The sequence below is a fragment of the Syngnathus acus genome, chromosome 14 (assembly GCF_901709675.1).
Source record: "Syngnathus acus chromosome 14, fSynAcu1.2, whole genome shotgun sequence".
Classification (NCBI taxonomy): Eukaryota; Metazoa; Chordata; class Actinopteri; order Syngnathiformes; family Syngnathidae; genus Syngnathus; species Syngnathus acus.
In genome coordinates this window covers 1989257-2002336 of record NC_051099.1, presented here as the reverse complement: position 1 = coordinate 2002336, position 13080 = coordinate 1989257, and the positions used below count along the sequence as shown (strand labels likewise).

At 44.1% G+C, this 13080-nt stretch overlaps 1 protein-coding gene across 4 annotated transcripts; it reads left to right on the top strand.

Annotated features, from left to right (window-relative positions):
- The first annotated feature begins 194 nt into the window (after positions 1–194).
- On the top strand, positions 195–11333 carry LOC119133418 (glutaredoxin domain-containing cysteine-rich protein 2). 4 transcript variants are annotated; one of them, XM_037269228.1, is made up of 6 exons: positions 195–293; positions 8357–8426; positions 8863–9049; positions 9349–9461; positions 10434–10628; positions 11009–11333. In XM_037269228.1, the coding sequence occupies exons 2-6, from the start codon at positions 8370–8372 to the stop codon at positions 11237–11239; spliced, it is 783 nt and encodes a 260-aa protein (XP_037125123.1). In that variant the 5' UTR covers positions 195–293; positions 8357–8369; the 3' UTR covers positions 11240–11333. The 4 variants fall into 4 exon arrangements, with proteins under 4 accessions (XP_037125123.1, XP_037125122.1, XP_037125124.1 ...); XM_037269227.1 differs by having other exon boundaries at positions 8334–8426; XM_037269229.1 differs by lacking the exon at positions 195–293 and adding an exon at positions 3376–3394.
- The last annotated feature ends 1747 nt before the right edge of the window (positions 11334–13080 follow it).

The window sequence follows — 13080 nt, the reverse complement described above, 5'->3', positions numbered from 1 at the left end:
GTGGATGAGCATATAATACAACCGATCATGAATATGTTCCTATGTGCTGTTCTACAGGGGAACATGTGCGACGACTGGAGCACCGTGTGTTGCTGTTATTCCCTGGCCGTGTGTCAAATGGCACGGGAGATGAAGTGGCGCACCGGGATTCAGACGTACCACGTGGCCACCGCGCTGGATTGCGCTTGCTCGACCGGGACCGCCGCCAGACCCGATCCCGAATTCCACTCGCGCTCTCAGCAGTGTTGATTCGGAGGGCCCCTGAAGGACGCCTGCTTTGGCCACTTTATTAGGTACACTTTCACAATTGAATTTCTTTAAAAAAAGATGCTTGCATGCACTTGTCAGTGGTATTATTATTATTACATTTGTTTATTTTTCCTCCTCATTTGGTTACCTTATTGTCAAGATGTGAGGGACAAGATTTAGAATCACAAACTGCATTATTATTCGGTGATCAAGTGGGCAGTCTACTGTTTAACAAATATATTTTACATTTCTGAAAGACAAGTACTATAGAAGGGTGCACACAATAAAACTGCAACCTTTACAGCTTTAATCACCTTTCTCTGGTTTTCGTCATAGTTTTCATCAAGTGGGGGAAAAAAAAAGTTATTATCTGTATTATTTTACTGCACGTCCAGAGATATGAGCCTCATAATCTTTGCAGCCGCTGCGTTGTAATGCTTTATAGATTTTGTAGGTCTGAGCTTTTTTTGATTTTTGTCCTGCACAGCAAAGGTCAGCTGACACATTAAATGTAATTCCTCTCTGGTACATAGCGGCGAGGTAAAGTGTGGATCTGCTGAGCCAACACAGTGGATATAAAAAGTCTACACACCCTCGTTAAAATACCAGGATTTTGTAGTTTAAAAGTGAGACCAAGACAAATCAAATATTTTGACATATAGCTTGTAGTAAGTACTGGAGGGAAAAAAAACTTTTTGACAAAGGGAAAGACAACAAAAAAACAATGTAATGGTGTTGCACAAGTGTGCACACCCTTTTATTTTAATTTGGGATGTGTCTGATGGAAAGCTATCATTTTTGGCATCTCCGCTTTAGATATTGCTGTTTATTAAAGAAGTGGCCAGTGATCATGCCAAAAATAAAAAAATAAGCCCCAAGCGACCTCTGATGAGACACGCTGAAAGTAACAAAAACGACTGCAGTGACAACCTGCTGGACAGCATGTTGATAATAAATGGAATTTTCATTTTCAGTGTTGGGCCTTAACGCATCTCCGCCTGCTTCCCCACCCTGCAGGCGTTCAATCATGTTATTAATTCTGATTGCTGTCCTTCCCTCAATTTAAAAATGCCAGCCAACGAGCATTCACCGTGTGGGTGTGAAAACATCATTACACAACACAAAGCGGTTGGGTGCTTATTACCATCTATTGGACGTGGCTGACTACCTGGCAACTAATTCATAGAAAGTTGCATTTCTAACATCAAAGAAAAGAAAGTTCCCTTTCTGGGAATTCAAAAAGTTGATTGGATTTTGCCCCCAGTGAAGGCTTTACCGTCCGGAAACATGTTTCTGTGACATCTCAAGGGGGAAAAAGCAAATAATGGGCCATGGGGGGAAAAGTATTTATTTTTATTTTTTATTTTCCCCCCACTTTGGGTAATGCCAGCTGCCCCACTGTGGCTTGGGAACGTTTCCCAGCTCTACTGGCTGTAAAAGGGGATACATACGCCATCCAGGGGGAAGAAAAAAAATGCCCCGTAAGCCACCAGGGGGCAGTCTTGCTGCAGATGTTAGTTAAATGCTGTTTTCCAATAATAACTATAGGGCGTGAAGCTGCCCAGAGGGAGTAGTCAGTCCAGTGTGCTGATCTAAGGTCATATCCAGATTCCCCCAGCGGGAGAAGAGGTCAAAATTTGAAGCAGTCCTGGAGCATCTAAAGTCAGCAGGCGGGCCATAAAACCAGTGCGCTCATATTACTTGCTGCACTTTCAGCATCAAAACGCACCGATGCATGGTGTGTGGAGTACACGCGCTTATAGAAAACAGCCCTTTGGGGAAATGTGTGGATATGAGTAATTGAGGCTGTATCTCTGTAATGCCATTGCACTCTTTGGCCACTTGCAAACAGATGAAATCAAAATACAGCCCAAGGGGGAGGGAGCACATCAGGGCCTCAAGTTGCACACCCACCAGCGCTGGAAAGATGATGAGGTGACAAAGAGGTGTTATGTACACCAAAGTGCCACTCTGGTTTTTTTCTTCCTCATTTAAAAATGATTCATTCATCAATTTTTCTTTAGCACTTGTCCTCATTGGCGTCGCAAGTGAGCTGGCGTGATTAGGAGTTACGTTATCATTATTTGGCCTGTTTTTAATGACTAAAGCCTACAGTTGGCATCGCTTATGCCGCCAACATTCATGGCGATGCAGTTCTCCTTTGCTGTTTTGAGAACTTGCCACACACACACACACAGAGTACAAGAAGAAGAAAAGCACTCATCCTCCTAGCATTTTCCCCATAAAAAATATCTCCACAATAAGGGTGGCCTGTCAAGGGTTGTGCTCACAAGGACACCTAGACAAGTACACACACTCACACACAAGTTAGCTTGTATGCTTTGTAAAAATAAAAAATGTTTTATTTCTAGCACGACTGTGAAATTAGTCTCATTCTTGTCATATAATTAAATTTTATATTATGGTATTAAGTCTGATTTTATTTCATTATAATTTCAGCCACTGTTAGGCTGACTAATCTTTGTACTGAATATTCCATGTTAGTATGCTTCCCATTCACAGTTGTATAGAATAAAGTAGCAGGAAAATGGAGTTCAGACAGCAGCGAAGTAATGAAGGCGAGGTGCACATTTATCACTTTGATCACTGGGCCGACTCGCTATTCAGTGGAGTATATCGCCCCTCACTCCGCACTCTCATATACAGAACCGTATTACTCGTGCAGTGCAAATGGTAGTTTAAGACACCGAGATGAAATTGAGACCGGGATGGGGTGGGGGGGGGAGTAGGAGGGAAACAAGGCGTAATTAGAAAGTATTTTCGCACCGAGGACAGCTTCATTGATTTAGGAATCTCTTTTATTTTTTGGGCTTGCAGTAAATTGAGTGACTTGTGCATTCCTTTTTGCTGCGTCTAAGGATGCATGATGCAAATAAATAGGGAAGGTTCCAGCTAGGAAGGGCATTCACATAAACATGTTAAAACTTCATCTAAAAATGGCATCATGGGTTTTGGACCACATATGAGCATTTGAGTTCATTTGAATAAGGAAAATTGATTTGAGTGAAAGCTGAGTTGCTTGCTCACAGCTAAGCGCTAACTAACACATTTTGTCTCTGCAGGCAAGCTGGAGTCATATTGGCATATGAAGAAAAACCAGAGGGCAAGAAAGTCTCTTTTGAAGGTGCCATTTCCACTCCTTTCATGTGACGGCTTCAAAGTGAATGTTTTGGCTCATTCCGTGAGGACCAGTTGTTGTTCTGCTGCACGGTAAAGTCTTGGGTGGCTGGGGGAACCCGTGATACCGAGGGGGTCTTGTGTTCTGGGATCCTAGAGGCCAACTTTAGCCAAATTTGTTCATTGGTGCAAGCATTTTCTGAACCCACCTAGTCCTTATTGCGGTGATGAATTGCAGGTAGTTAAAGTTGTCGGCAAGCGGTTTTCCAGTAGCAGCTCAATGATGCGGCGTGTCCCTTATGACCTCTGCAAGTCCAAATTGAAATAGATTTTTTTTTTCTGTGCAAACAAAGGTTCTTCCACTAGCGAGCCTTCAGGATCGAAAAGCGAAAAAAGCAAACGATCCCACAAGCCCAAATAGAAAACATGGTGTTAAGTCAGTGACAGGGCCTCCAGGCAAAAGCAAACACAACCATTTTTACATTTTCTAACATTCATTTTCTCTCCTGTCACACATTAAAGGAATATTTTGACAAGGAAAAGAACATTTCCTTTTTTTTTTTTTATCTTCTCCTACTGCCACACTTTTCAAAAAGAACTCTAGTTCACAGCTAGTTGATGGAGAATTTTTGCTGGATATGTAAAACATTTTTTTTTTTTGTACTTTTTAAAAGAATGCACCTTTTCCTCTTTCACTGTCTTAATTGAATATTTTCCTGCTGCATGATTGCACCCTTGTTAGCATTGAGTGTGAAAAACAAAGCCTGCAGGCCATTTGCAATACGTCGCACCGCATTAAATGTCCTTGTCACCAGTACCATATGACCCGTGCCTCATATAAGATGTTGGTAAGTGTTGCATACTGCTTTCGTGTCCCCCCCCACACACACACAGCCGCCGTTGATGAAGGTGTTCTTTCATCCAAGTATGTCAGTTGCGGCAGCCGTCGGTGTGTGTGTGTGCGCTTCATACTGCATGTCAAAGGCTTCGGTGAATTCCTAAGTGTCAAACGTGTAGGTGCCGTGTGTAGTGATGGCAAGAGGGTGCAAGAAGTGATGATGTAAAGTCCTCGGAAATGATTTTTCCATCCCCCCCCTGCTGAGGTCCTCTCTTGCTGTCCGTGCCTTGGTCTCCTGTCTGTGTTGGACCGTGGTTGCATCTTAGTCCATACGGACAGCTGGACAGGACAATAAAAAGCAGGTAATAAACTGATTGGTGGAGACACGGTTGAAGCAACATGTTAGTTAATCTGTCCGTCCATATGTCCACCATTTGGTCCATCTGTCCACCGAGCCTGTCATTTTATCCACCTGTCTGTCCGTCAAATGATCATATTTGTTGCCCGACAGTCTGTTAATCCATCAATCTGTTGGGCTCTTGATGTGTTTGTCCACCTATCCTGATTATGTGTGAGCACCAACATCTGATCTCTTCCAAGTATGCAGAAAGTGAACAAGTGTTTGAAATCTCTAACTATAAAGAAGAACCGAACGGCCTTGCCTTTCCTTCAAAGACGAGCACAGGCTGCGATCACGCAAGCATGTCCAATCTAGCGAGCGAGCTTCTTCAGAGGATGACCCGTCACTCAAAGGCAGACGCAAACAATGAAGCGCGGCGAGGCGTCGAGTAAGCCGACTGGCGGAGGTGTCATTCAGCACGCACGGCACTACGCTCGTATGCATGACGCGGAAATTTGTGCGACGCTGACATGCACGGGAAAGGTCACTAAATGAAAGCATTCCATTCAGATGAAGAACACTTGACTTGCGTGCACCACGATGACCGACAAATAGTCAAGGCGAGCAAATGCGACGAGGCGGCAAAACACTCTCCAAAAGAGAGACTGACTGTGTTCACAATTTGTCAGAACGTAGATCCAATTACAGAGTCTTGTCCTTGATGCTAGCAAACATTATTATGTGACAGGCACGAATTTTCAGTTGATCCATTAAACCACCAATCTACCTTTCTATCTCTCGGGCTATTTGTCTGTCCCTGTATCTGTAAGGCACTTTTGGAAACCCACCCAACTCACCAAATATAGCTCCTTGTCAAATAAATGTGGACACACATACTGTAAACGGTCTGGTGATCCAGGGCCGATCGGCTATTTTATTCGAGAGATAATGGGAAGCAGAGAGAAAGAATCCCAAGACAGAATGGTGTCGAGACGAAGGCATGAACGAGACCAAATGACGGATAAAGCCACAAGTCAACAAACGTGCAGTGAAGCAGGGTGTTAAAAGTGAGACAGAGTGAAGAATAAGACTCCCGGTGCATCAAATGGACTGTAAAACAAATGAGATCCAAAGAACCCGCCGCACCTCAGATCCCACATGACAGACAGACGGGGTAGGCGTGTGAGGCCAGTTATTTAAAGCTCTGACATCTTCTCATTGTTGCCAACAATGCGGAGCTCAGTGCTAAACGATCTTTTATAGCTAGAACCGTACAACAATTTGCTTTCCAGGTTAGTCGTTTGCTCAAAGTAATTAGGTTTTTCCATTTGATCCTTTAAAACCAAAAAAAAACATTATGTTTATCTATGCTGGATGAAGTCATTGCATAAATATCCAATCAAGTACAAATGTAAGCACCGGGGCTCCTCTTTACTGTGAAAATTGTTTTTTGATCTAATGTTGAAAAGAGCAAGCAATAATACCGCACTAAAATAGGCGATGCGGAGTTGCCATGGCAACGACAATGCGCCTTCTTTTGCAGTCCTGAGATGGAATAGAAGTTAGAATGGAGTGTTTACGAGAGGACTCGGCACTAGATTCGTATTTGCGTGCATTGAAAAGACACGAGTAGCACCCTTCAGCTAATTGAGCCATCAATCCACCCCCGGCGAAATGCTAGCTTGCTATCTACCTTCGTTTTTGATTGACAAACTAATTATGATGATGACGTTTAAATGTTCCACTTCAAAAGTTGCCGTGGAGCAGATTTTTCTTTGAATGGCCCAGCAATCTTGTCATGGTATTTCTTTTTCCAGCTTGGACTTCACTACATATTCTTTTAATTTATAATAATATAAATCAAATATAATAATAATTCATACTGAACAAAATTATACAGTAAATGCGGTACTTTTGTTCGGCTGACCACAACAACAGGCGCAATGCAAAATGTGCGCTGTGGTATTTATTTATGATTTGATCTTGTCAAGACTTCAACTTAACTTCTGTTTTTCTTGACCTAACATATTCACGGTGTTGGTGACACGATATCAGACACGTATGCTCTCTAACATCAATCTGCTCTTCATCACTCCTCCTTTTCCTCTCCTTGGTGGCCCTGGTCGTCTCATCCGTCTCCTTTCCCGCTTTCCATTAGTCTTTTCAACTCCCCCTTGGTTCTCACTCAGATCCCTCCCTGCTGCCACCGAGCAGCCTGAAGGCAGAGTCAGCGTTGGAAGGCGAAGTTTGGTGCAGGGGAGGAGGAGGAGGCCACTTTATTCCTTAAGACCTGCACCATCCAATGATATCCAACAGAAAATGCATTTAAAGGTGACATTGCATGCTTTATATTCCCCTCACAATTCAGAACATGTACAAGTGTCTGCAACATGCTCTGTATCAAATCGTCACATACAAGAAGTACTTGATGGCTTCGTTTCACACTGGACAGACAATTTCAAATTCGGCCTTTGCAAAGAAAACAACGCTCAATATGCAGAGACACTGTCAGACAGATATTTATTTCACAATCAGTTTCTTCAACGACACTGCGGGTGTCTCGCTTTACTCTACACCCCAAAGTAGCACAGCAGGGGCCTTTTTATTCCCCATTTGCCTTTTTATACGCTTTACACAAGGAAAAGTATACAGACAAAGCCCGGCTGGCCTAGGAGTGGAAATGAGTCACAATGAAGCTTCAAACCAGATGAGGAAAAAACAAGCTGTGTTGTTATGGAAACGCCTGAGAAAAATACAAGATGCGCTGATAGGCTGACTTTATTGTCATTTTACAAGGCACTGTTTAAACCTTTTTTGCTTTCATTGGACACAGAGTTCTGTCAGGTTTCTCTTTTGACATTTTGCAAAGAGTGAATACACCCCAAAGAATAGAAAAGAATGCTTCCGTTTTGATGTTAGACGTTTCTTGAGGCGAGACAGTGACACATATGCACACGCGCACCTGCTGAACTTTAGATGTGCTCAACATGATGAATGGATGAAGCTCACGTTGAATGTTGATAGGGGTGATAGACTCAAAATGTGACGCGCTTGCGTGGACACCATTTTTGCACGAGCGGCTCGCTTCTTCCATGCCGCACACGGAGCTTTTGTTATAGAAAAAACACTCCGTGTTAGCCTTCATCTAAAATGCACTATGCCTTTCTGTCAACGTATCTTTTCATTTATACTGACAAAAATGAAGTGAACAATTAATCAAGTAAGTCTTGATCCTCTGCGTCCAACGACAAATATTATGGAGTAGCACAATTGACAAGAAATATTTTCAATTATATCAATACTGCATAATACTTGTATATGATCATAGAGTGTAGGTATATCTAATATTAGGCCTGCTGACATATTTACAATCTCACACTGACACCCCACTCCATTGACAAGCTGTCCTCTGTTGTGTAACAACTCCCACACACACACACACAAGTATTCACACGCACACGCACGTGCACGCAGGCTTCTATTCAAGCAGTCATAACTATTTGATGACAGAGCTTCTGGTTTCTTCACCACCCTTTGGCACACCCGATCCAGGTGTGAATAATTTAACGTGCTTACCAATAAAAGTGGGCCAATGGTAGATCATTGTTAAGCGCAGGAGGCACGCCAAACACACACGCACACAGACTCACTCATCCACCAGAAAAATAAGGGCTCAATCCAGCCACCTCAGCTCTTGAGCAGGACTCCCGTCCATCTTTTGCCGTTGATCACAGCAGACTGCTTAATGCTGACGTTCTCACCTTCTAGACTGACCCGCCTGCTCTCTGCAGCGCAGCAGACGTCATGGAGGAACCCCAGAGAAAAAAGAGTCAGCGACATGAAGGCACCAAGCACAGAAAGGTGAGTTATCTGGAGAGAAGCTGCTTGCGTCGGCCTGTCAAAAGGTGAACAAAATGTCTTCTGACATCAGTGCTGCTGTGTGCTTCGGGCCCAGAATCAGATGTGCAATGGCTATTTGGCAAATGCTAACGCTTACAATTCAGTGGGCTGCTTTGGGATTTTTGATTCAAGTTAGTTTTCATGTTGACTTTTCAGTTCAAATGTAACTCTTGACTTTTCAATTAACTATTCCGTGTATATTTCTGTTTTTATATTTGTTTTATTTCCACTCTGTCTTATATAAACGTGCCTGCCTCTCCGTCGACACCCTCTGATCCAATGCTCGCGTCTCCCATAATAGATCAAACCCTTCCGCTTTTCCGGATCGTCTTCTGGGCTACCGATGCATTGTGCACTGTGCATCTTGACAGCCCGTACTCTGCTTCCAAACCACCAGGTCAGGTTCAAGCTGGCGTCGTCCTACAGCGGCCGGGTCCTGAAGCACGTGTACGAGGACGGGCAGGAGCTGGACAGCCCTGAGGAGAAGTACCCTCACAGCTTCCTCCCGCACGGCAAGATAGCGCCGAGCCACCTGGAGATGGAGCAGCGGTGCGGCTTTGAGGAGTCTTCATCGGAACGGCAGGGTGGGTTGATAGCTGCTTGACTGTTTGACTTTTGTTTGCTTGGGAAAGCCTCTGCTGGAAAAGTTCACTTTTGTCAGAGCTCCTGCCAGGAAAGTTGCTTTTCAAACATTTATCAAAACAAGTCAAAAATAAGACTATTCAAAAGGACTGAACATGCCTTCAGACTGTAGCTTCATGGATATTATTTAAAAACAAAGAATGGGATTGATTGCTAATTGAAGGCCATAATAGCATATGTTGTGTTGGAGGACGAAAGCTGGACTAGCGTGACAACATGTTGTTATTGTGCACCCACCCAGGTGGGGAGCCTCCAACCGGGCTCATTGCCCAGAGAATCAACGTGTACAGAGGCATAGGAGGCGGCTACAAGGCTGCTGCGGGCCACACCAACCAAACAGATGGAGACCCGAAAGTAAGCAGCGGGCTCAGTCGCGACGTGATGTGACTTGAAATGTATTCAACAACAACTCCTGGAACGCTCATAATTGTTTCTCATGAATGCTCATTTTAGTTTCCATGAGCGTATCTGCGCTTGAATTCATCTGTGCTGCTGTTTTGGTTAGCAAGAGCATTGGGCGGTTCAGTTTGACCTTCAAGCATCCCGAAAAGACCGTTTATATGATGAAACCCTTAAACCCCGTCCGTCTTTTAATTCCTCTCATGGTATTTTTGTAAAAATATCTCACTATTTCTGGCGCATCATCTCATTGGATTTACTGTATGTAAATGACATGAAAGGATTTATAATAGGATTGTAGCACCGCTTGTATTTGTATGTTTGCGTCCCACATAGAAAAAACCAACAATAATAAACAGCTGATGTGTTTCATAAAGATGCTGGGGGGGGGGTAGCTCGACAAGAAAAAGCGACAAATCCCTGTGCAATTTAAGTCAATTTCCGTTCGAAGGGAGCAAAAACAATTACGAGCCAACACAAAGTCGACACTTTAGCGACAATGTCAGGAGGCTCGGCGGTGGCTTAGTGTCAGCTTCATCCGCCGCACAAAAAAAGCCACACGCCGGCTGAGACGTGACATTCTTATCCCGTTTATCAGTGGCGGACAGAAATGTGGATTTTATACATGGGCGGTATTTTAGGTTCACAGACATGACCGCTCGCCTCTATACTCCCCTTCGCTGTTTTCAAAAGACAGACTCGGCCGGAGCGCAGTGCCCCTTATCTGATTGTCATTTCACCATGTTTGAAAAAAATGCAAATGCCTGCAGATATCTGCACCCTGAGAGACAAATAAGGAAGGAAGGAAGGAAGATAGGAAGAAGTCGACGACAGCTTTCCGTATTGCTTTTAATTCTAATCCGTATCAATGTAAATATCATCAAATGAAAGAAAATCACGGGATACATAATCTGTCTTTGCTCTCAGTCGGTGTTGGACTTCGGAAAGATCATCATCTACACCAGCAACCTGCGAATCGTACGAGCACCTGCGAGGAAGGCCGACGTTGTACGCCACGGGACGGCGCCCCCCGCGTCTCCGGAGGTTTATCCGCAGGCCCGTGAGCGTGGCAGCAGGAGGCGTGCGAAGGAGGCAGAGCGCAAAGCAACCTCACAGGCGCAGGTAATGATCCAAAGTATTCTGCCCTGCCAGGAGTATTTATTACCTCCATTTGTATGTTAGGCTAATCTCATTCCTCCATATTTGCCAGTCTGTCTCATTGTGCGTGCTGCTATATTGCCATCATTCTCAACCGTCTGTCACTTCTGATTTGTTGCACCGCCAAACCTTGGTGATCAACACCAGCAAAGATTTGATGACTGGAAGTCGTAACAAGCATATCCTGATTATCCTGAGGTGTATTTAAATTTTTGGCAAAAGGTCAGGGTCAGATTTTGTAAATGTTAAACTTGTTCAATAATCTTCCTTTCCCTTCCATTTCCCACCTGACCTACCTACTTTGTATCTACCCTCATGGCCGCACGCTCCGCCATGTTGTCCAGGAGCCGGTGGGCTGCCAGCTCTGCGGCGGCTCGGGCTGCACACCGTGCTCGCTGTGTCACGGCAGCAAGCTGTCCATGCTGGCCAACCGCTTCAACGAGTCCATCAGCGAGCTGCGCTGCCAGGCTTGCTACCCTCACGGCCTGGAGAGGTGCCAGGCTTGCGCCGGCAAGTCGCCATTTTTGCCCACCGCTCGTACCCGGCAGGGAAGGGGAGGGCCCGCCAGCCAGTAAATGGAAGTGTTTGACGCTCGAGTGTGAGTCCAGACGACACTGTTGCCTAATCCCAAATGTTCATGGCGGGGGTTCAAACGCAAGACATGCCTGTAAAATACATTTTAATGTGTGCCGTGAATATAATGTCCCACTTTTTTTTTTTGCCAGATCTTATTACCGTAATTTTCGGACTATAAGTCGCACCGGAGTATAAGTCGCACCAGCCATAAAATGCCCAAAAAAGTGAAAAAAACCCATATATATGTATATAAGTCGCTCCTGAGTATAAGTCGCCCCCCCACCCAAACTATGAAAAAAAACCGCGACTTATAGTCCGAAAATTACGGTATTTTGCTAATCTCCTTAATTAAACACTATCTCCGGGCACCAAAGTCAAACACTGTTGACTTAAATTCAGACAGTTTGTATCAGCAATCAAATCGATGAGTTTTGAAATCATTTTGAAAAATAATACTGATAATTATTCCAGTGTGCACTGGACAGGTCGTTTTGAAATGTAAGAGTTTGAATTTAATTCTCAGGATATTGCCAATTCAGATTGTTTGTGTCCGACATTTATTTTTTTGAGATTGTTTAGTAAAGATTGTTATGAAGGGGTTTCTTTGCCTCAGTATGCTAAGAAGAAAATAAATCATTAAAAATACAGTATGAGCAATGCGAGTATTTTTCTTAGACGGTAGCCTACTTTGTTTCAAAAGTTTTAGAACTACTGTCCCATATGAACATCACACGACGCATATATTGATAACTCTTCCGACCGAATTGGAAAATAAGGTTAAAAGTAATTGCCACAGGAAAGCCACACCTTTATGATGCCACTCGGCATCAGCATCTTCTTACAATCGGATAGCGTGGTTCCCCAGGTGTCGGGTCGGTGCGTTTTCTCAAAACAATTTAGCCAGCACAATCTTCTATTATATGCCCATCTGCTCTCTAAGCAGATAGCAGACACTCTGAGCCGTGGGATATTTTGCGGAGGCTGCTGAAATGGCGCTTTTAACGCCCGCGAAGAGAGATGATCGATCAAAGTCGCCGTCTGCACCGACCGCATCCCCAAATGTTGCAAGAGCCTAAAATCATACCTGAGAAATCACCCTCCGAGATTATTACAAACTCCCATCCAGAAAGCCAAAAATTGCAAAACGTTGACTCAATTAGCAGGCCTTGCTTATTGAAATGGCTAAATAACGACAGAATTTGACCGAAGCACTGTCCCTGGCCTTCAGGAATGGACCACTTCTAAAACATAGAAACATCCAGTGAAGCATGAAGCGTGTAGTCACGCTACACTTGAACCTAAATTTACAGCACAGGCCAAATTGTTGATTCAGCACGATGAAGCAAATAAAATACAGCTGCCGACAAAGACACAAATGGTTTTTGAGATGATCAAAAGACAAACAGTTGTCATCGGGATGTTATCAATTATGTAACCTCTCTAAGGTGATGACTATGCAAGGCTGGCTGTATGTCAACAAATGAAGAAGTGAAGATGCTTAATTAAGCAACTCCTAAAGTGAAAGTCCCTGTTGTCGCTTCCTCAGCAGGAGCTCATTTGTACACCATTGTCTACCATTTACCGTGTCAACAGGAAGCTAATTGTTGTTTGCTTTCGGTGGGGACGTGAACGCTGATGGCGGCGGCGGCGGTGATGATGATGGGGGGTGCTGGGAGGGTAGGGGTCTGCTTTGGCAAACAGAGAAAAAAAGAATTGCAAGCAAAGTGGCGTGATAGTTATTGTCTACACACTAATGAGAAATTAATTGCGCCACAGCTGGCTGTGATGATTGTAGTACCAGAGGGCGATCACAGGGGGCGACGTGCACCATCAGTGAGGC

Coding starts and splice junctions, on each gene's coding strand:
- LOC119133418 (XM_037269228.1), top strand. CDS start 8,370: ATGGAGGAACCCCAGAGAAAAAAGAGTCAGCGACATGAAGGCACCAAG. Junction 9,462..10,433: donor AAACAGATGGAGACCCGAAA/GTAAGCAGCGGG, acceptor CTTTGCTCTCAG/TCGGTGTTGGACTTCGGAAA. Junction 10,629..11,008: donor AAGCAACCTCACAGGCGCAG/GTAATGATCCAA, acceptor CATGTTGTCCAG/GAGCCGGTGGGCTGCCAGCT.